Genomic DNA, 25,061 nt, shown 5'->3' on the forward strand with positions numbered 1-25,061 from the left:
TGTATTTAATATAGAACCCACTACGAGAAGCAAACATTTCATTTATATAACATGTTGCCATGAAAAATGGTTATGAACTACCAGATGCAAGCTATTTTATAGCTACTAAATCCAAAAAAGCCCTCCAGCCATACTCCTACCAAAGCATACTAAAGCAATGCCATTAAGCAGCCTTAAAATACGATTTAACAGAAATAGATTATTTCTGATTATTGGGTCCAGTACAGTTCTTTAATGAATCAGTCATGTCTAGCACTAATAAGATTTTCTTTATATAACTATTGAACAGATCTTATTTCATATACAGTAATACAAATTTATATTAATACATAACTTGCATCATGATTAGCCTAGATTTATGGGCGTTCTACTAATGAAATTCACTCTGTCATTAAGGAACCCTCTTCTCCCTTTATTATACATTTTCCCATTTTATTCAGCTTTAGCTACATAAAACCAACGTCTAATGTCAGAATACAGGCTACAATTCAGGCAGTTTTTAAAAGCTTAAAAATATATTTACACTTTAAATTGGAATCTAACACTAGCTTAATAAATGACAAGCTTTCATATAATTTAATAAACTTTCGCCTACAAGAATTACTCTATTTACCATGGTTCCTGAAGAAAACATAACAGAAGGAACAGGAAAATAAACAGAAGCACAATACTGGTCAAGTGAAACATCCAATTACCGAGCAGCTCTAGTGATGTACATCTTTCCCAATATAAAAAAAGAAGAATGATTCTATATATCCATTCTGCCTTCTGAAAAAATGATATACCATTTTTCAATTAATCATTCATAGAAAATGAAGACTTACAATCCCTTCCTTCGAGTCCTGCTCCTAAGCTGAAAACAAGCTGCTAAGAGCTGTAGTATCAGAGAACATACCACATTCTGTGGAAGAAAGGGGTGAAAATACAGTCCAAAAGAATGTGTGATCTTTCAATTACCTTTAGCTTAACAAAATATAAAACACTGTTCAACTTAAAGCACTGCTGAATAGGTATTAGTTTCAAAAACTGTTTATTTTGCTTTTATCTTTAAAATTATCGATAATCATGGTTTTTTAATAACCCTACAAGGAAAAATTATGAACTAGCCTTAACAGGAAAGCATTTTCCTCTTTTGTATGTATATAAGCAATAAAAATGCACTGTGCTAAATAAATAGCTAGAGTCAACAACATTAAAATTCTTTTTAATCTAATAGGAGCAACAAATATTAATATTGTTCTTTTTGGTTAGCTATGAAATATGAGCTTTCTGATTCTTTTTTTCAAAAAGGAAAGTTACTAAAATATTTCATGTATGTATACTCAGGAAAAAAGCCACCATTCCTAAAAAAAAAAAAGACTTTCCAGAAAATGAGAATCATTAACTGAAAATGCCAGGTTCCTAGTAGCCACTTAATAAAGTTACAGTTTCCCAAATAAAGAGCAGGATCTAATTGTTAAATAGAGCATATCATAATGTATATTGAAAAGTAAATCCTTTTAAACCGGAAAAATTAATATTCCCACATTTCAAATTGTTTTTTAAACATATTCCCTAATTCTATATTTAAGAAATAATACATGGAAGTTCTAAATATAACAACAACAACAACAACAACAACAACAACAACAACAACAACAACAGAGTTGGAAGGGACCTTGGAGATCTTCTAGTCCAACTCCCTGCTCAGGCAGGAAACCCTACACCATTTCAGACAGATGTTTATCCAACATTTTCTTTAAAAATTCCATTGTTGGAGCATTTACAACTTCTGCAGGTAAGTTGTTCCACTGATTAATTGTCAGGAACTGTCAGGAAATTTCTCCTTAGTTCTAAGTTGCATCTCTCCTGATTAGTTTCCACCCATTGCTTCTTGTTCTACCCTCAGGTGCTTTGGAAAATAGTTTGACTCCCTCTTCTTTGTGGCAACCCCTGAGATATTGGAACACTGCTATCATGTCTCCCCTAGTCCTTCTTTTCATTAAACTAGGCATACCGAGTTCTTGCAACCGTTCTTCATGTTTTAGCCTCCAGTCCCCTAATCATCTTTGTTGCTCTTCTCTGCACTCTTTCTAGAGTCTCAACATCTTTTTTACATCGTGGCGACCAAAACTGAATGCAATATTCCAAGTGTGGCCTTACCAAGGCATTATAAAGTGGTATTAACACTTCACGTGATCTTGATTCTATCCCTCTGTTTATGCAGCCCAGAACTGTGTTGGCTTTTTTGGCAGCCGCTGCTCACTGCTGGCTCATATCTAAATGGTTGTCCACTAGGATTCCAAGATCCCTCTCACAGTTACTACTATTGAACAAGGTACCACATATCCGGTACCTGTGCATTTTGGTTTTTTGGCCTAAATGTAGAACCTTACTTTTTTCCCTGTTGAATGAGTTACAATTGTTTGCATTAATTAAACTAAAATATTAACTAACATTTTAAGAGTCTTTTCTTTTATGTAAGACTATCATTTCTTTTTTGGCAGTCTATCATAGTGGAGACATAGATTTTATAATATATGCAGGACAGAAAATAATTGATACTGTTATGGAGCTTTTCCAAAAGATTCTTGGCTCCTAAACCTTAAAAAAACAAAATATGCATAGCATTAAACAGTTTACAATGAATTAAAATAAACAAATTTCCTAAATATTCATATTGTTAATATTAAGAATAAAATACAAGAAAGCTAAACTTTGTCAGATGTATGAAAGATTCTTTAACTGACAGTTTAATCTATTCAAGTGATTAAGCAGTAAAGGCAATTTTAATCAGTAATGAGGAGTTAGAGATAGTGATTTCCTGGCTTTAATTTGGTTTTCATGTATTACCATACTGAATGAAATATAAAATGTTGAAAAGTCTTATTTCAAATAACAACTGACAGCTTCTGTTAAATTAAGTTGTTCCATTTACTTCAGAATTTCAAAAAGACCTTCAGGAATCTTTTGGTAATATGCATTTAAACAACTGTTTTGATTTCTAATCAGCACAGAGTTTGTGCCATGTAAAACTAGCAAATACATTATGGCATTAGCTTTCATGAACTACAGTCCACTTTATAGGGTGCATGAACTGCTTATAGTGCATTACATGCAATACTGTATAATACTGATGAAACAAACATGATATACAAAATGGAGATGAATGCTTATGGAGATATGCAATTATTGCTAAATAAGGCAAAAGGCTACTGATAGAACAGAATCAGGACGATTATTTTGCAAATGAAAGAAGTGCCTTTTAAAACAAGGGGTTTTTCTCCACTATCTCAGTTAAGTTACTTGCAAAAGGACTATCATAGCAAAAAACACAATTAAGAATTATTACTGGCAAAAATGCAATAAATTGAAGGTAAAATATAGTTAGTTTCATTTTCTTTTACAGTTCAGAAAGATGAAGCATAAAAGACTACATTATGCAAGATAAAGATATAAAAGTATTAGCAGTTAAAATATTTGTAAGCAGCAGCTAAAGAAGCCTAAGAACTGAGGAAATATAAATGTCAGTTTGTTAACTAAATATTTAAAAAATTGGTTTTCTCAGAGAAACTTTCAGGCATGAACATATACAAATGCATGTGAATGTTATGAAATGAGAATTGTTATAAACAATGATAAGACCCTGCTGATTATGATTTTGATATATCCCATTTTGTGAAGTATGATTGGTGCCAGAAGTACAAGCCTTTTCTTCACTCACAGACAGACAGACAGACAGACAGACAGACAGACAGACACACACACACACACACACACACACACACAAAATGATCAAGGAAGCATTAATCACTAGTCAGTAAAATGCACAATCATATTTCAGAAATCCTAAATACACTTTATATGAACATGATGGCAAATTACAATTAGACTTAGCTTGTAAGTTTGGCAAGAGCAGGATAACCAGTACCGTATATACTCGAATATAAGCCGATCCGAGTATAAGCCGAGGTCCCCAATTTTACCCCAAAAAACTGGGGTAAACTGGGGACTCGAGTATAAGCCGAGGGAGGGAAATGAGGCAGCTACCGGTCAGGGAAAGCCTCCCTCCCTCAGCCGAGAAGGCTGGCGGCTCCCCCGCCCCGCCCTCTCACTGCACCGGCAGGGCTTCCCCGCGCTAATGCAAAAGCCCGCCAAGTTTGCACCATCCGGTATAATGTGAAAAAAAGAAGAAAAAAAAAACTCGAGTATAAGCCGTATATACTCGAGTATAAGCCGATCCGAGTATAAGCCGAGGTCTAATTTTACCCCAAAAACTGGGGTAAACTGGGGACTCAGTATAAGCGAGGAGGAAATGAGGCAGCTACCGGTCAGGAAAGCCTCCCTCCTCAGCCGAGAAGGCTGGCGGCTCCCCGCCCGCCCTCTCACTGCACCGGCAGGGCTTCCCAGCTAATGCAAAAGCCCGCCAAGTTTGCACCATCCGGTATAATGTGAAAAAAAGAAGAAAAAAAAAACTCGAGTATAAGCCGTATATACTCGAGTATAAGCCGAGGGGACGTTTTTCAGCACAAAAAACGTGCTGAAAAACTCGGCTTATACTCGAGTATATACGGTATTATTAAGAAAGAAATAATATAAACAACTAGAATCAGCTAGGAAACTGCTGCCAGTTTTCAATAACAGTGCCAATTAAATTCAACAGGAGGAAAATAAAGATGTTCAAAGACAACATGCAGACAACTAGGGCTGTACAAACCTTAAACAGATAAAGATTTATATACCAAGCAGATTTGGGTCAGACTGGTGAGAAATGAATAATCAAGAACACAGAATCTGAGCCCACAAAATCATCCTTAGCCAAAATTTTAATCCTAACAACTGGTATGAACCAGATCCTACCTCTTTCCACTGTTCTGATCCTGAATTGACAGATTTTCTCCTACTCTTAAGACCAGGGCTATCAAACTAAGGGCCCGCAGGCCGGATGCGTCATGTGCTGGCCATGTCCATACCTGGTTTAACAAAGGGGAAACCAGTCCCGATATGTCATGTGACACTGCCGTGATGACACGAGTTTGACATCTCTGCTTAAGACTCTTATTACTATATGTAGATGAGCTGAGTACGGCTGGAGTGTAGAGTACATAAACATAATCCTTGAGAGTAGCAAATTCTTCATGAGTTGCCACTATGGAGAAGAGCTACCGTGTTTCCCCGAAAATAAGACCTATCCTATATTTTTTGAACCCAGAAATAAGCGCTTGGCCTTATTTTCAGGGAGGTCTTATTATTTTGGGGTACGTGGAGGAAACCAGAGGAAATGGTGGGGACCAGCTGCGCATGTGTTTAAATATTTTTTGGGGTGGGGGGCTTAATTTAGGTCATTAGCTCAAAAGCTCAATTGGCCTTATTATCAGGGGATGTCTTATTTTCGGGGAAACAGGACAGTAAATACCTGGCTGATAGAATTAACAGCCTAGACCATAAAGGCATATAAAGTAAAATGCATCAGTCCACTAGAAACAACTTTAATGACCTCCTACCTGGTTGCCTCATATCCAGAACCTTCAAACTTACTTGGCTTACTTGGACTTCTTGACTTAGTCTGAAATGCAATCATGCTTTTCACCTAATCTCTTAAGGCATAGCATATTATTTCTGCACTTGCTTTACATAAAAGACAGGAATAATCTTTTTCCTGCAGTGTTTCTGGGAACTTATTTGCACACTCAGTTTTGGTCAGTTCAATTCCTCTCTCTCTCCCCACACAGAATTCTGACTTATGAGAATCTTTATTTAATCCTCTATATAATCTTCAAATGAACATCAGCATAATACTGTGTCCCACGTGATCCCTGTTCCTTGCATAATAGCAGAATTGCATAACAGCAAAATTGCATAATAGCGGAAATAGACAAGATTTTTTGATTTTAAGGATACTATTCATGCCAGCACTGTATTCCCTCCCTATAGAAGTCAATTCCCCTGGACAATATTGGAAAAAAATTCTTCCTTTCTAATGGGAACTGCCTTTGTAAGTTTTAAACAAATTTAGTGTTACTATTTACTGCTTTACTGTTTTAATGTTTTTATTTGTTTTTTTAAATTATTGTAAGCCACCTAGAGTTGCCCAGGCAAGATGGGTGGCATATAAGTTTAATTAATTAATTAATTTAAAAACTGTTTAAGAATTAAAATGTCTTCTCAAAATGCAATAAATTTCATTTTAACAGATTTATCAGAGGAAAAGGGTATTTGATATTCCAAACTTTCAGCAGGCAAACAACCCGAATAGAAATGGCACAACTACAATGAAATTTGGTTCACTTAAATCTACTTTTCAAGAACTAAAAAAAAAAGTTTTACTGTAAACAGCAAATCTGAATATATAAGTACCGGCATAAACTCTATGAAAATACTTCTGACATATGCTACCCCAGTTTCAGAAATTATTTTATTCTTCAAAATGAAAGTATAACATTAAATCATATTAATATTCAGCAATACAGAATCAGATTTACTCTCATTGCCAAACTTAATAATGGCCTGTGTTCAAAATTGTTATACTCATATCAAGCTCCAAACTAAAATTTATGTATAACATACTGTATATTAAAGTTGGATTGTATTGGATGTTTTAAAGTAAAATTAGTCACTTATTAAAGAGAAATATTATGTAACTATTATTAATAATTGTTAAGGTTATATATATATTATTTATTTATTTATTTATTTATTTATTTATTTGCAAAAGTATACATTTTTTCCCAATAATTTTTGAACTGACATATAGTACAGCAAAATCAAATGTTTTAAGATAGCTTACTTAATAAAGTAGGCATTCCATAGAGCATAATAGCATCCATTTCCCCCTCTTTGTTGACAAAATGAATTCAGCATTCAGGACCATCCAATGTGCTCATGTCTCATATCTTTATTTATGTGATTCCCTCTAATTGGCACATAACACAAGCTCAACACTCTCCAATGATCTGCTTTAAAGTAGTTGAACAAGAACTCATTTAATGATCATTCAAAGTTATGACCATATACAGGCAACTGGGCCGCGGTGTGGCTCAGGCTGTAAGAAGCCTGTTATTAAAAACACAGCTGCTTGCAATTATTGCAAGTTCAAGTCCCACCAGGCCCAAGGTTGACTCAGCCTTCCATCCTTTATAAGGTAGGTAAAATGAGGACCCAGATTGTTGGGGGGGGGGCAATAAGTTGACTTTGTATATAAAAATACAAATAGAATGAGACTATTGCCTTACACAATGTAAGCCGCCCTGAGTCTTCAGAGAAGGGCGGGATATAAATGTAAATTAAAAAAACAAAAACTTGTAGTTGCAGCCATCAGAGCATCCTCATGGTCATATGATTGTGATTATGATTGCACTGTTGCAGTTACATGATCACCATTTGAAATCTTCATTGCCAGATTCTGACAAGCAAAGTCAATGGGGCAGGAGCTTTCAAAAAACAATCGCTTAACTATGGGACACTGTGACCTTCACTGTTAAGCTTCACCTAACAAGGGCAGCTGGAAGTGCCACAACTGCCATCATAAATCATATGACGTGGTACTTTACAACTGCATCATTTAGTCAACAGTTGCCAGTCCCACTTACTATTATTAAACTAAAACTATCTGTATTACCAGGATCATCATTGCAACTGTCAACATAACATACAGCAAGAGAGAGTGATCAAGATCTCTTTTTGTATTATGGTAGCTACAGCTGAAGCATATATATGATATATATCTTATTTATTTCTGGCACCAAAGAAACTTACATACTTTTATTTTTACTCTCCTGGGCACTTACCTATTTCTTGTACAAGCCTCAAATTTGCTTCAAAAAATATTTCAATATTTCAATATGGAAGGGTAAACAGCCATATTGTTTGCAGATGGCTCTTGTTTTGGGGAAACATTATACGGTATTGGATGCTTAAAATTAAAAACCACAACAATTATAAATACCTTTGAAGATTTCAAGTTCTTTCCTAAAAAAGAAAAAGAAAAATATAATGTATGTCAGAGACTAAACACAAATTGGTTTTATTTGCAGATAACATACTTTTATTTACAAACCCATACTATTGTTCCAGCATAGATGCAAAACATGGATGCCATTAGCAAAAAAGCAGGATCATCTATTAACTGGTTGAAATTAATAGTCCTTAAATGGATAGGTAACCAAATTCTCACCTACTGGCATCAAAAAGACTATTAATTCCATATTTGCATCGAATCCATTCAATACTTAGATATGTATATACCAAAGAATATATCTCATCCAGTTGCAGAATAGCTAATTAATATGACTGTTTAGTCAGGTTAATACAACTGAAAGATAAAAAATATGTGATCAATTCTTGAAATCATTTATCTGAAGTCAAAAGGTAGCAACAAAGGTGAAAAGTCCCAGAGTGAATCCAGACTGTGTAATAACTATCTAAAAATAATAGATGGGTTGAAACTCTTTTGTAACTATATTATCATTAGATAATGACTATTTTTATGGTTATACATACCATAGTATAAGCTTTAACCTTCCCTCTGTCTACTGTTTAAGGGTTTTGTAATTATTTGTTTTATTTCTGGGAAAAGGTGATTTATTCTGCCACAGTACCCTTTTTTTGAAAAAAAAATTGCTTTCCTTTAAAACAACTTAAATGATTTACACTGAGGTGTATTTTTTTTAATAATAATGCTGACCATATTTTTAAAAATATTCCTTTAGTTAGAAGCAAGCATATGCTTTTATTTTTATTTTTAAAATGTTCTGAAAAAAGCAATTAAGAAAAAAAATCATTAACAGAAGTTTACAAAAAGTATTTTCTAATGTTCAAATACACATTGTTTTTCACAATTCACATATGGATAAAAGAACAACCCTAATTCATTTGGAAAAATACATTAAATTTCAATATACACTCATAGATAGGCATTTTGCCATGAAATGACACACAAAGAATGTTTGTTTCACTTAGTTTATTATACTTTCATAATAAATAAAACATTCTCCCACACACTAAAAATTCAAACCTTACAAAACTATATCCTGGAAAGTTGGCCTTTTTAAAAACTACTCTCTATACTAGAAATATACAAAGGTATATTTTTTTTATATATTTATTTATTTATTTATTTATTTATTTATTTTGTCACAACAATATATGTAGGTATCATACAAAAAGATTATATAGCATATAAACACATATATGAGTAAATATTAGGAGGTATAAGCATATATATATATAGGAAGAAGAAAAGAAAAACAATAGGACAGGAACGGTAGGCACGTTTGTGCGCTTATGCACGACCCTTATGGTCCTCTTAGGAATGGGGTGAGGTCAATAGTAGAAAGTTTTTGGTTAAAGCTTTTAGGATTATGAGAAGAGACCACAGAGTCAGGTAAAGTGTTCCAAGCACTGATGATTCTGTTACAGAAGTCATATTTTCTGCAATCTAGATTAAAGCGGTTGACATTTAGTTTAAATCTATTAGTTGCTCTAGTATTATTGCAATTAAAGCTGAAGTAGTCTTTAACGACATTACAATAGATGATTCTGTGAGTTAAACTTAGGTCTTGTTGGAGGCAACGGAGTTCCAAGCTTTCTAAGCCTAGGATTTCAAGTCTGGTGGGGTAAGGTATTTTGTTGTTTTCAGAGGAATGGAGAACTCTTCTTGTAAAATATTTCTGGACATATATGTTCTTAGTATAATAACAGAATAGTTTTCCACTTGAGACAAACAGACACTGATCATGGAATTTACTCAAAACCATAGAGAATATCAAGAGGTATATTCAGGAGTAGAAAGTAATTTAGTCTTTAGTACATTTAGCTAAGCTGTGGGAGATATCCAGGAAGCCAAATCGAACAAGAAGGCAGAAATGTGTTAATGAATCAAAAAAGGCAGCACCAATTTCATCATTAATAAATTTCATTAATCACTTAATTAGTAACTAGTCTCACCTTAATTTCATCAGCACTGAGGTGACTTTGAAAGTTATAGGTTCAATTACCCAAAAGAATAAAAAACAGAAATAAAATAGAAAGAATGAAGAATCCCAAAGGCTTGCGACACAGAAGAGAAAAGCAGACAAGTGTTCAGTAACAGAGACACCAATTTAACAAAATGAGAATGTGGAGGGAAATAAGAACAGTCATAAAAATGTGACTAAACAAATCAATCTTACTGAAGGTCAAAAGTATATTGAAAAGGATCTAGCTACAAAGGATATTTGGATATTGACAACAAAAATGCAAATATCAGTGGATTGCAAAAAAAGTCGCTTGCGATTTATTTTCCTATATTCTGCATAGGCATGATTCGATCCACAGCCCCTGTAAACTGCTCATTCCAGGCCATGATGAGGACCTCTGTTGAATTGTATAGCAGAGTTTGAGAAAAATCCCAAGCTTCCTCTGAGTCTATCAGGTACTGAGTCTATCAGGTACTTGGGGCAGGATGACTGAAAACTATCTGCTGGGGGAGGGCAGCAGCTCTGGAGAATTTTAGGCCAAGAGAGAGTGGTCCATCCATAGCAAAGCACTAAGGTTAATGTTCCTGAAATTTAAATAATTCATCACTGCCCGGAAGCAAATACCAGATAAAATGTGTTAGTAGGGCCATGAATAAGTTGGGCCATTGTCCATGGCTCCTATGCTATCTTGGACAAGGGAGCCAGAGAAGGCTGATTGGAGTCTCTCAAAATCATAAGCATAGGGAACTCTCCCAGACAGAGATGCTGCTAAACTGTAGGAAAGAAGGCAACTGAGCAGCAATTCCCACTGATCCTTATGGCCCAAACTCACAAAAAGGGTTTCACATCCAACAAGGTCTGCAACAGGGCCCCTGATGGCTACCAAGACAACAGCCACTAGACCTGCCCTGGAATCACAGTTCCATTCATGAAATCCCGGAGGACACAATATATGGGAACTACATAATATATATGGCATTATAAGTGAGCATCTAATGATGTAATTAATTCAGCTGGAGCTCGTATTCCAATTCCTTACAGAAAAAAAGAAAAAAAGAAAAAAAAAGTTGGAAAATTATATTGTAAACAGAACTTGAAAAATGATGACCATATTGCTCATTAAGTTATATTCTTTCCCCTTTTTCAAAAAGTTAATTCAAATATTGATAAACAACTTACTAAGAAAGGGAGAAAGAGTGGATAATTGACTTGTACCCAAGGAAACACTACACCGTTAATAATTACACATGACTTAAAGGCTGAGTAAATCACATCAATCCAAAATATAGAAACTGGAGGAATCCCAAATCAAAACCTTCCAAGAAAACATTGCTGCTACGCTAGTTTCTATAATGAATCACAGCATGAACATTTGTTAAAAATCTAGTACCATCTTTTATTATCAGACGTTTGGTGCCCTTGTGTGCACAAGTGTGATGAGCAGTATAAAAATCTCGGCTACCTCAGCCACAGTTGTGTCAGACGCTGTGAGAAGAAACAAGCCAACTTGGTTTTCTTTCCGATAGTGACATCGTTTATCGGGTCTGCTACAAACCGGGTCTCAATAAAAGTCGAGGTCTCTCTGTATAAAGTCAGCGCTGAGAGCTTCTGCCTCTCAGCCCCTTTTTAAACATCCCCCGCTACTCATGCCCCATCCCATGGCTGAAGTGCTCTGTTGATTGGACATCCAGCCGTTCTCTCCCTCCTCGTCTGACAGCCCCAGCTGCCACATCATCTACCAAATTCCGGAACTAAAGCAGCTCTTCATAACGCCTAGCCCTCATCTCCCTCTATCCCGGCCGCTAGTGTGCTGATTCCCTTCCCATGCTTCCCAAACGCAGATTCCTGCACCCCTCGAACAGGTCCCCAATATGTCATCCCCCTGGATCTTTGATTAGGATCCCTGCAGCGTCATGTGTCGAGCCGGAGCTGGACATCTATATAGCCTGCACTGGATGTTCAACAATTAGAAAAATAAACTATAATTTACAATCCAAAGTAAAATCATAATATTGATATTTTCAAAGAAATAGATCTATAATTAAAATACTAGATTTGTCCATTTTGGGAATAATTATATTTGTCACAATAAAATTAAAAGTTATTTCAAAGAATAACTTTTGACAAAAATAACTTTTCAATAAAATAACAAAATTAACTTTTCAATAAAATAGAAAAAAATCCCAATAATCTTTTTATAGATACCTACTGAAAAACCATCAGGGCCAGAAATCTTCCATAATTTCAAAAGATTTAATTATGATAATTTCTTGAAACAAAAGAAAAGTAAAAATAGTTTCCTAGCTTTGGACTAACCGTGGTAACCTTGGTTGATGTAAAAAAGAACATATGTCATATTTTACTGATGAAAAACTTAACTGTTGTGGTTTGCTTTACTTCACTACAGATATTTGTCAAATTGTTCTCAAGGTGCAAAAGGAATGAGCAATTAAAAAAAACTCTTATACATAAGCTCTTGAATGATTAGTGATGCCAGAGGCAGGCTTCTAGTTTGCTCTTTAGAATAAGGTAACTAGCAGTCAAAGCCAATGATTCTTGTCAATTTTGCCTTCATTGGGGAGTTCTCAGTGCTTTCTGGTTGGTTGTTTTCTGGCAGATGTTTCATTACCAAACTAGGTAACATCATCAGTCCACTGATGATGCTGCCTAGTTTGGTAATGAAATGTCTGCCAGAAAACAACCAAGCTCAGAGAGCACCAAGAGCCTCACAATTTAGTCCTGAGCTACAAATATTATTTTCTTTCAATATCCAATGAATAAGCTAAACTGCTCTTTGAGAAGCAGGATATGTCACCTATCAATGATTCTTGACTGTATCACATAGTCAGGGATTATAGTTCTAATTTAATATATCCAAGGAAAACTAGGTCATGTATTATTTTGTAATGAACCAACTGAGCTAATAAAAATCCCTTGTTCTTTTTAATATAGGTAGTCCATGACTTACAACCACAATTGAGATCCAAATTTATGTTGATAAATGGGGTGACTTTTGCCCCATTCTACGATCTTTCTTGCCACCATTGTTAGATGAATCACTGCAACTATTAAGTTAATAGCACAGTTAACTGAATTTGGCTTCCCCGCTGACTTTGCTTATCAAAGGTACAAAAGGTGACCCTGGGACACTGCAACCATCAGAAATATGAACCAGTTGCCAGGCATCCGAATTTTGATCATGTGACCATGGGGATGCTGCAATGGTTTTAAGTATGAAAAACGGTCATAAGTCACTTTTTTTTCAAAGTGTAACTTTGAATGGTCACTAAACATATGGCTATAAGTCAAAGACTAACTGTACTCTCTTTAATATTCTTATCTGATAACTATTTCAACTTTGTCAGGCCTCTGATTCATCTAACTAATTTATATCCAAATGTTCTTGAAGATACCTATTAAAAATCAAAACTCTAGTTTCAATTGGCCTTCTAATTAAATGATCATGGATTCCCTTGTGATCAATTGTTTCAAGTTTATTCCTAACAGCTATTCATCTTACAATTATTTGCCAACAGAAAGTGAGATACTCTGATTTTCTTGAGAAAAGAGACAACTTGAAAAACAAATTTAACATTTCAGGTCATCCAAAAATAGCTGGTGTCTACTATTGCAATAATATTTTTTCCCTCTCTACTAAGAGACTAAAAAAATGTGACAGATCAGGAGACCACGATGAATAAAGGATGAATAAAGAAACAAATCAAAATGTTTTTCTAATGCCTACATGGTAAAAGTTGAAACACATTCATTTAGAAGAAGTTTCCAGCAGCCAGCTACTCCTACTTTAAGCAGGAGGTATTTTAATAATTTTCCACAAAGAATGCTACATGTATGAAAGTATTTGCAATCCTTAAGATAAAGTTAGTTTAATATGTTTGCTTACACATAAGATAGAAAGGATTCTGTGAGTAAATCAAATATATTCAAGCCTACCTTTTTGTCTTCTTGTAATTTTCACACTGTAATATTTGCATATGCTTGTATCTTTGCAATTCGCACTGTCCACAAAGATCTTCAAGATGTAATAAATGATGCTCCATTTCTTTAAAATGTGCTTCCAGTTGGACTTTGTTAATGAAACATTCAAACAAGGTATGTAAGTATCACTTCTCAAATAGATCGTGATCACTTCTGATACAATTTCATGCTAAACAACCTCATGCATTATAACATAAACTACCAGAACCCCAGAAACAGAACATTTCGAGAAAGAAACATACGAACAATCAAGGACAATTTTTTTCCATGCTAGCTAGTTCATGGGAAATTCTCCTTTCCACTTCACAGACACCATGATAAAATTGGTAAAGCAAATGACATATTAAAGGGAAAGAGGAAGTGTCACAGGACACCTGCTTTCCTTTCAATCTTAATTTATCTCTCCCTCAGGCAATTTGGAGAAGACTAATTGAGACAGTTGGTTACAAAAGAGCCACGGTGGCACAGTGGTTAGAATGCAGTACTACAGGCTACTTCTGCTGACTGCCGGCTGCCTGCAACTTGGCAGATCGAATCTCACCAGGCTCAAGGTTGACTCAGCCTTCCATCTTTCCGAGGTCGGTAAAATGAGGACCCAGATTGTTGTTGAGGACAATATGCTGATATTGTAAACCACTTAGAGAGGGCTGTAAAGTACTGTGAAGCGGTATATAAGTACTAATGCTATAATACACAATGTTTTTCAAGGGTTTTCTAAAATAATTATTCAAGAAATGAAGCTCCTGAGCATTTAACTACTTATTTTTCCCCAAATCAAAAATAATTCAGTTTATTTCTCAAACTAATCCAAAACTGAAAATATCAATTTGGCAGCTCTAACCCATAAAAAGTATTGCAATCATGGTAATTCTCAGAAGAATTACATCTGCTAATGATTTCTGCACCTGTAGCACTGCATAAGGACACCAGAAAATGGAACGCCAACCTTTCATTCCCCTTCATCACTGTGCTCAATATTCTGCATTATAGTGAAAGGTAAGATGGCAAGCTCAGAATTCATTTTCCGTCTCAGAGAATCAAAACTAAAATAAATTCAGAATTTTGACATAAAATTCAGCTCTTTTTTCAAGGGCAGGCTTTCACAAATCCCTTCAAAACCTTAACAGAGACCTTTAGAATACTTTTAAAATACAATTTTTTTTATTTTTTATTTGCATTTATATCCCGCCCTTCTCCGAAGACTCAGGGCGGCTTACACTATGTCAAGCAATAGCCTTCATCCATTTGTATATTATATACAAAGTCAACTTATTGCCCCCAACAATCTGGGTCCTCATTTTACCTACCTTATAAAGGATGGAAGACTGAGTCAACCTTGGGCCTGGTGGGGCTTGAACCTGCAGTAATTGCAAGCAGCTGCTGTTAATAACAGACTGTCTTAGCAGTCTGAGCCACTCAAGGACCCTTGATTAATGTAAGAAAATCATCATCCGTGAAACAAATTACAAATGAGCCCCCATTTACTAGTTTTGATGAATCTTGATGCAGCAGGCCCCAAAACGCTGGTGTCTTCCATAAGCAAAGACATTTGTAGATGCCAAAAGTGGGCACCATGTCTTTTCTGTTGTCAGTGTTGGAGACAGGGCATTTCCTTTTGTGGCTTTAATGATAATTGGGTGCATTATCATATTAGCAAAAACTGACTTTACAGTCTACCGCTTCCTCCTTCATCTGTTTGAAATTGCAAGCATTATAGCTTTCCACCATCCAGCTACATTTTTCTGGATTTCATCTTTCTTTTCTGTTTACTGTTTTTATAGCATCATTTGCAAGTCTATGCTCAAATTAATATTCATTTGAGCTGTCCTGCTAATGATATTGCCTAGCTGTTCTGTTCTCAACAAAAAGGATTAGCACCAATAATAAAAAAAAAAGCTAAACTCACGGCAACGATTTGAAAAAAAACTAGTCCTTGAGGACCTCCTGCTGAGTAATTTTAAAAATACACCTAAGTTATATTTGCTTATAACAGGATTTTTCAAAGTCTGCAATATTGCACCCTCCTAAAATAATATGCCCCCTCCTGTGAATAAAATGATTTACCATATTTTTCAGAGTATAAGACGCACTGAAGTATAAGCTTAGTTTTTGGGGAGGAAAATTGGGGGGCGGGGGGAAATCTGCCTACCGGGTATTCATCTGGTTAGCATCCTTAGTCTGGTCAGCTTCAGCACATTAGTTTGCTGGTTTTTATCCCCTGCTTGGGGAGAAAAAAACAGCTTCTAAAGCACAACTGATCTTTGGACAGAGAAGCAATGAGAAAAGCAGGCAAACCATGGAGATCCCTTCACCCGCTAGCGCCTCATTAGGGCTGAAAAAAGCTTCACAGCTGAGAGTTGGAGGGAGCAGGCAAAGTACAGAAGATCACTTCACTGAAAAAAAGCTTCTAAAGCACAGCTGAGAGTAGGAGGTTGATGCTTCACTTGCTAGCACCTCATTAGGGCTGAAAAAAAGCTTTGAAAAAGCTACATTCGGAGTATAAGATGCCCCCAAATTTTCAGCCTCTTTTAGGAGGGAAAAAAGTGTGCCTTATACTCTGAAAAATACGGTAATTGGGGGTTGGATTCAGTCAAAAGTAAATATACCTATCATCTTTAACAAGTAGCAGTGATGCAATGATATCTTCTTTTTAATGATCTAAGTATTTATAGAGTATCTAACCAGTGGTGGGTTGCTACCAGGCGAACTGGTAGTAGCAGTGGCGGGAGGCTCTGCCATCTGCCTGGATGCTTCTGCGCATGCATAGAAGTGTGCGTGCGCGCATGAGCAAACCAGTAGCGACAGGATTTGGAACCTGCCCCTGTATCTAATTCTATAAATAAGAAACAAACTGAAGGCATGCTTACCAAGGCTAGTTGTTGTAGATTCCAAGCCTGCCAGAAATCCTGGAATTTGTTGGAGCTGGTCTTCAAGGTCCAAGAGACCACTTCTCTTTTTCTCCCAATAAGCAGAAAGCATTACAACTTCACTATCCACCAGCTGAAATTATTAAAGTCAAGAATATAATTATAAATAGCATATTTCTTGTTTAGTTTTCAAGCTAAAGCCTTAAATGGTTTCCAAGCTGCAGAGTTCCATTCCCACTTAGCTGCAAGTAAAATAATTCAGAGCAATTAATTCTATGACCTCATAGTTTTCAATTAAATTCAATATATTTCAGCATAGTAAAAAACTGATAAAAAATGTCCTTTTTGCAACTATTTTGAGTCTGTTAAAAATGTATAAATATATGACTAATTATTTGTCCTGATAGATTTTCAAGTTTATATACTCTTGCCAAATCTTGTCTTACATACAGTACTTTCTTTCTTCAAACATCTAAGATGCCATTAAAACAAGGACATTCAAAGCTAAGGAACTGGAGCAAATAAATCTACTGTAAGTATAAATAATGCAGCTTCATATATCTCGGTAAGTATAATGGGGTTTCCCGAGTTTTAGCACTGCATGCTATGTCTTATTCAACAAATCCCTGAGATAGTTAAAAGAAACAGAGCCATAAATCTAATGTTCATCTGGATTGAATTCAGCGCAGTGAATCAAAATAAACAATACAAAACTGTCAATTCAGTTTTGATGTTTAACTAATCCAGTGCCTCTAAATTAATTCAGAAAACAAACTATATCAAAATCCAGACATGTTTTACAAAGGCATCAGATTTAACATTTTACTCTGGAAAATGAGTCAAATCATTTTAAAAACTATTTGAATTTCTGAATCAATATTGCATTTTCGACAACACTAATATAATATTTGCTATATATGTTTATGTGAACACGGTTGGTGTCTTTAGGTGTTGTCTTTAGTTTAATATCTAATTCAAATAAAATCATGAGGTATCAAATGTACTGCAATCAATGTTATATTGAATTGCATTGAGAGGAAAAGGAAATAGATTTTGTCTAAACCACTACTGAGTTGGTGGTTCAAGAACTCAGATGTATTCCTAAAATGTTCTGAATAGTGATGCTGATAGATAAGACTGTACTTTAAAAATTCAAATAATTTTCATAATCCAAAATATTCTCTACACACACACGTTTGTTTGTATGTGTGTGTATGTATACATTTTTAACACAATTACAATACATATACATGTGATTACCTTTGTAGAATGTTTAGAAACTATGTCTTCATGATTACAAATAGAGAATGACTAAACAGAGTACTGGTAGTCCTCAACTTACAACCACAATTGGGACCAGAATTTCTGTCACTAAACAAGGCAGTTGTTAAGTCACGTTCGATTTTACAATCTTTTTCACCATGGCTATGCTAATCAGTGCAGATATTAAGTGAATCATGCGGTCATTAAGCAAAACCAGCTCCCCCCCCTCCATTGACTTTGCCTGTGGAAGCTGGCTGGGAAAGGCATAAATAGCAATTACATGACCCGAGGACCCTGCAACTGTCATAAGTATATATGCCAATGACCAATGGCCAAATTTTGATCCTATGACTCTGGGGATTCTGCGATGGTTGTAAGTCACTTTTTTCAGTGTGGTTATAACTTCTAACTGTCGCTAAATGAATGGTTTTAAGTCAAGGACTACCAGTATTTGATAATTTACATTTGTATTGCAAAAGTTTTAGCTTAGTTATTTTCAAAGATTCCAGTGCAGCTTTTCTGATGAGTGTTTAGAACTCAGAAGGATCATAAACAACCATGTACTTTATGCAAAGGTATCATTTTGTGATACAAATACTGTACTTATTGTATAATAACTGGCTTTAAACCTGCATGTCGTCAATTTGCATTATACCTGAGATACTACTAAGTTGCCACATATATTTTAACACTATAGAGCTCTAAAACTGTAATGCAAGGTTCTGCAAATATAGAGAATATACAGAGAATATTCATTTAAGTAACAGCTATGTTTAATTCATAAATACTAAACGTTGAAATAGCAGTACTCATTTTTAATTAAACTTTTCCATATTATGTGTATATATCACCTCTCCAGTTTTTGCACACTCTTTTGCTCCTTTGTGAAGTGCTGCCCAGGAATCTTCATACCTTCCCAAAAGGAAACAGAAATAGCATTAATATTTATACTTAAACGTAAACATATCAAATGCTGCTGATGTGACGTTCTTATTTTTTATTATATATAACCTATGGATATTGTTACAGCTTAGCTTTATTTTTATAGAAACACTACAACATTACAGAATCTTTTTTAGATTAGCATGTTTCAGAATTTTATAGTAAGATCAGCAAAAAGATCAGCAAAAGTCAACATCACATATTTTAAATGAAAGTTGAGCTTCTCCTGTGGTCACTTACCCAACATAAATAAATAATAAACCTACAGATTTGGAAAACTCTAAATATAAGTCATGTAGATAATTTTAAACAACCAATTTACACTTTCACAAATAAAATAAAAATGGGGAAAAGTAGAAAATAAGCTTTCTTTAAAAAGGGATAAATTTTCCTTAAAATCAAAAATATGTGCTTATAGAATAGAATAGAATAGAATAGAATAGAATAGAATAGAATAGAATAAAATAGAATAGAATAGAATAGAACAGAACAGAATTCTTTATTGGCCAAGTGTGACTGGATACACAAGGAATTTGTCTTGGTGCATATGCTCCCAGTGTACATAAAAGAAAAGATACATTCGTCAAGAATCATAAGGTACAACACTTAATGATAGTCATAGGGAAACAGTCAATATAAATCTTAAGGATACCAGCAACAAGGGTTAGGGTTAAATCTGAAAATTAGTAACTTTATCTAAGTACTGTTTTTTGTATTATCAATATGAAATTTGTGGTTACATTATTCATGGAGCTAAATTTAGATTATAATCATCACCCATTTGGGATGTAAATTCAATGGGATTTAACTCAAAAATATGAATAGGATTGTGATAAAAGGGTGCTATTATATGTCATTTCTTGGAGACAAGTCACATATATTCAATTTACAAACAAATTAGTGCACAGTTACCCTAACAATCAGTTGATTCAAGTATACAGTTGTCTTTTTAATACTTTGAAATTCCCAGGAACTGCACAAAAGCTAAAGTTCTGCATTTCATAAATACTCTGAGCGTTTAGTGTATTTTTAATTATTAACAGATTAAAGTCATTGTATCAGTGAGATTACTGATTTTATTACTATTATTTATTGCTTTTCAATTAATAAAACAATATAAAAGTAAGGAAATACCCTACATATATTGTAACTATATCTCTGGCTCCAGAAAAATAAGGAAATCATAACTTTATCATAAAACAGTGAAAGTTTAAAGAAGAAACATACCTACTCAGCAAAACTAAACCAGCAGAAAATTCGGGCAAACTCTGTGCGGTCCTGTAATAAAAATTATAGGCACATCTTAATGACTTTAATTTTGTTCTTTAGGATCTGAGGATCCACAAATCATTTTTTAAAACAAAAAAAAATCAAAGGACAATTACAACATCAGCAGTGTTCAGCTGGAAATGCAATTTTTATTTGTTTGGCTTGACCTCTAGAAAATTCTAAGCTGTCATATCGAACAACTTTTATTCTTTGCAATGGCATAGTTATGTCTCCTCTTGTGAATATAAACTTCTACAGAATACGGGTAGTCCTTGCTCAATGACCACAATTGCGACCGACAAGTCCATTGCTAAGCAATGCAGCCATTAAGAGAGAAATAATATGATTACACCTTACAATTTTACTGCCAGCTTCTAGATTGACTATGCTTGTCATAAGCTGGTTGTAAGTTATGCAACTGGTGATCATGTGATGGCAGGATGCAGTAGCAATCATATACATCCACCAGATGCAAAATGCCTGATGCTGCAACAGTCATAAGTGCAAGGACCAGTCATAAAGTTACTTTTTCAGCACTATCATGACTTTGAAGTTACTAAGCAGGGCAATCATTAAGCAAGGACACCTGTACCAATGTAATATGTAACTATGATACAGGGCAGCTTTCTAAAATGGCACGCATACTTTGGGTATAATAATAATGACTGGAACATAGAATAACAGAGTTGAAAGGAACCTTGGAGGTCTTCTGGTCCAACCCCCTGCTTAGGCAGGAAACCCTACACCACTTCAGACAAAAGAATCCAATCTCTTCTTTAAAACTTCCAGTGTTGGAGCATTTACAACTTCTGGAGGCAAGTTGTTCCATTGATTAATTGTTCTAACTGTCAGAAATTTTTTCCTTAGTTCTAGGTTGCTTCTCTCTTTGATTAGTTTCCACCCATTTCTTCTTGTCCTGCCCTCAGGTGCTTTGGAGAATAGCTTGACTCCCTCTTTTTTGTGGCAGCCCCTGAGATACTGGAACAATGCTATCATGTTACCCCAAGTCCTTCTTTTCATCAAACTAGACATACTCTATTCCCGCAACTGCTCTTTATATAATATGCAATATTATATAATAGATTATTGTACAAAAACATCACATTTTAAAGCTCTGCAAGCAATACCAAAACAGAAATTGAATATATGTTCTGAATATTTGAACAATTTTGAAATGAAAATAGATTTTACAAGTATAATGTTAAAATATTTAGCAATACCTCTGTTTATTTATTTTAGCTTCTCTTGATTTGTCACTGAAGATCTTCAGCCTGGAAAAACATGTGTCAAGAGAGGAAAAGTTGATTAAGGGTCCCAATTAAATTTTTCAATGTTTATAATACCAATTCACTGAATGTACCAATCCCCTTGTATTCCTTCTATCACCTAAAAATAACACTACAAACCTGTGTCCAGGTATTGCATCAATCCTGATGCTTTCCTGTTGCTATTCCATCTTCTTTCCAAACCTATATCTTGTTCGGCACATGAAGCAGAAGTCATAATTCTGAAGTGTTGTGAACACACTGTGCCACAAATATCTTTTTTTAATCTTCCCCATATCAAGAAAACATCCTCACTAGAATAGAATATTTTAATTTTTTTTAAAGGTTATCTTTTATGGATATTTCTTCACTTTCACTGTTAATTTTCCATTGTTTCTATTAACATACTCTCCACTTTCATTTATTAACAAAGAAGCATTTTTCACAAATTTCAAATGTAAACTTTCATCTGAATTTCAATGTTTACATCTAACAGGGGTTACGATTTTGAAATAGACCTTGATTTGCAGTAGATAACTTCAGTTAAGTAATGTAATCTATACTATTCCAATCTTTTTTTTTTGAAATTGCAAAGCATGTAATATTAAAACTTTCATCGTCAGTTTAGTCACTGAAAAGATAGACAAATGACACTGTAAGATGCCTACCAGATATCAAGTAGTTACTAAAATACATAAAAATTATAGCAACACAGCCATAGACTGTTATATATTTAAACAGAAAACTGCACAGCTCCTCTATGAAAAAAAATCTATTACAGTTTGAAAAATAAGGAAAATAATTTTGCCTAAGGCATTCTGGAATATATCATTCTTTTAAATATAGATTGTTCAATGTAACTTGTGTTTGGATCATTGTATATAGTCTGAAAGTTGAGTCACAGCAACTGGACTTATTGTTTTATTGATTTGAGATGATTTGCTGCTCATCCAAGTAGGGATGAGCAGCCAATGTTCCAATTCCTCAAATTCTTAGGGTTATTCCTGCACCACCTCAGAGTTTCTTCCCCAAAATGCATGGCAATATGTCAATAAAGATTATCAGTCATCCAGATAGAATTGTTTGAAGGATTAAGTCATGGCAATTGGCCTTATTTCCTTGTTGATTTCAGATGTTTCACTGCTTATCCTAGAAGCTTCTCTTCTTCAGTCTGAAGAAGTCCAATTATCATGACTCAACTTGCAGACAATTCTACCTGGATGACTAAGAATACTCATCGACGTATTACAGTACAGTCTGTCTTAGTAGGAATCATTAGATTAGCATTGCTCGGGCAATGCAGAGCCATTTGCGATTCTAGCCCTCAACATGCTAGATTGTTACCAACATAATCTGATTCCACTGGTTTCTAAAAAGTGGCATGAAGCAACAGTGTAAACAAAACTGCAGCTGGGAAAAAGATTTCTTAAGAGGTACAACTAAAATTTTTGTCATACTGGCTATGGGGGGGGGGGGGGGGGAACGGCCATTTTTATAAAATCTGACCACAAAGCCATAAGAGCATTGGAAGAAAACAGAACTGTACCATAGGCTTGCATCTTACATTTACTTAAAACCTATTGATTTTAGCTGGAGCATCCTTTAAAGGACTAGAATTACTTTTAAAACAATCATGCATTGCTTTCAGGTACACTGTATTGTACCATACTAATATCTCTCACACTACAATATCTTAAAACATATTAGGCTATTAACTAACAAATCGAAATTAAATCAGTGGTTTTAAAAAAAAACAGAAGAAAGAAGTGTTCATTATTATGTAAGCATATCAGAAAATTTAAAATGCATTTTGGAGGGAGTCCACCTCCAAAACGCAGGACAGTTTATAATACTACATTAAAAAGGGAAAGCCTTTTTAAGGCATATGTTCAACCAACTTATGTACTTAAATTCAACCATAAGTACATATGGTTGAACTTAAGTACAGTACAAGTAATCCTCGACTTACAACAGTTTGTTTAGTGACTGTTCAAAGTTACAATTGCACTGAAAAAATGTAACTTATCACCGCTTTTCACACTTACGACCATGGCAGCATCCCCATGGTCATGTGATCGAAATTCAGATTCCCAGCAAGTGGTTCATATTTATGACAGTTAAAGCAGTGGTGGGTTCTAACCAGTGTTACCACCGGTTCGCCTCGTGCACGCGCTTTGCATGTGACCGGCGTGCATGTGCTCGCTTTGTTTGTATGTGCACCAAATTTGCGCATCGCGCAAGCATATTGATTTTCTAAACAGCTGAGGCAGTGCAATCCGCTCTGTTGCGGCTTTCAGCTGGGCTAAAAACGGAGGACTAAAGGTAGGTATAGCGCAGGGGCAGGCGAGAGGGCCCATATGACGGTCGGAGCAAACCGGTTCGCTGTCACTTCAACATCTTCGCTAACGGCTCTCCCGAACCAGGGAGAACCCACCACTAGGTTAAAGTGTCCTGGGAGGGTCATGTGATCCCCTTTTGCAACCTTCTGACAAGCAAAGTCAATGGGGAAGCCAGATTCCATTAACAACCATGTAACTAGCCTAACAACCGCAGGGCTTCACTTAACGACGGTGGCAAGCAAAGTGGTAAAATGAGGCAAAACTCAAACTTAACTATCTCACTTAGCAGCATAAACGTTGGGCTCCACTGTGGTCGTAAGTCAAGGACTACCTGTTCTGATCAAGAAAGGTTGCTACTACTACCCCGCATACCGTACGTCTTACAACCCCGTCCCTTTTTTATTTACTCAAGAGTTAAGTCTCAGGGAATTACAACGGGGTTTATCTACGGAGCGCCTACGCCTGCAGCAGAGTTAAGACCTTTAAATTCAGCCCACCGGGTCCGGAGGAGGCTTATTCGCCCGTAAAAGCGTCAGGTGTTACCCCCACCGCCCCTTTGCGTTTGCTTGCCGGAGAGACTGACGCAGTTTGGGGGACTTCTTCGGGAATGCGACCCCCTTCCGGGACCAAAAAAAAAAAAAACCCCAGGTTTCGGCGATTCAAGCCTTCCCGGTGCCCCGACTTCAGCCCACCACTTCCATAGCTCCACCGAGCGAACGTCGCCCTCCCCGCGTCTCTCCGGGAGCATTATAAGGGGAGCCGCAACCGCCTTTCCCCTCCCCGGTCGCCCCCTCACCCGGAGCTCAGATCCTGCTGGACGCTCAGGAGCCGCTCGCGCAAACTCTCCAACATCTCCCGCTCGGGAAAAACGGCGCGCGCGGGCGCCGCCGCCAAATCCCCGGAGCTGGCCGCCTCAACTCCACTGCGGCACCCAGGAAGCACGGGACGCGGGCGGGCGGGGCCGCGGCGGGGCGGGACTTCAAACGAGCATCCAATGAGAACGCCGCTTCGTCGTCGGCTGTCCTTCATGCGCTCCGCTTGTCAGTCGAAGTTCCACCCCCTCAGGGCTGGCCAATCCCGCCTTGAAGTTCTTCTCACCCCCCCTCTTCCACCCCCCCGCTTCCCGGTTCAAAGAATATAGGGTTCTATGAGCTCGATGCTCCACCCTCCCGGTTGCTTTAT

General features: G+C 36.0%; 1 protein-coding gene across 2 annotated transcripts in view; it reads right to left on the reverse strand.

Moving 5' to 3' along the window:
- Window positions 1-24,833, reverse strand: part of DTNBP1 (dystrobrevin binding protein 1) — a 51,683-nt gene extending 26,850 nt beyond the window's left edge. The window contains exons 1-7 of one of the 2 annotated variants that reach the window (XM_058178521.1): window positions 24,676-24,833; window positions 21,496-21,546; window positions 20,234-20,284; window positions 18,916-18,976; window positions 16,802-16,934; window positions 13,890-14,022; window positions 7,925-7,947 (exon numbers count right to left, since the gene is read on the reverse strand). In XM_058178521.1, the coding sequence (XP_058034504.1) occupies window positions 7,925-7,947; window positions 13,890-14,022; window positions 16,802-16,934; window positions 18,916-18,976; window positions 20,234-20,284; window positions 21,496-21,546; window positions 24,676-24,731 (508 nt within the window). In that variant the 5' untranslated portion in view covers window positions 24,732-24,833. The remainder of the gene's footprint in view (window positions 1-7,924; window positions 7,948-13,889; window positions 14,023-16,801; window positions 16,935-18,915; window positions 18,977-20,233; window positions 20,285-21,495; window positions 21,547-24,675) is intronic. The other variant, XM_058178522.1, reaches the window with a different exon arrangement.
- Window positions 24,834-25,061: the final 228 nt, after the last annotated feature.

Source organism: Ahaetulla prasina, chromosome 3, assembly GCF_028640845.1.
Source record: "Ahaetulla prasina isolate Xishuangbanna chromosome 3, ASM2864084v1, whole genome shotgun sequence".
NCBI classification, from domain to species: domain Eukaryota; kingdom Metazoa; phylum Chordata; class Lepidosauria; order Squamata; family Colubridae; genus Ahaetulla; species Ahaetulla prasina.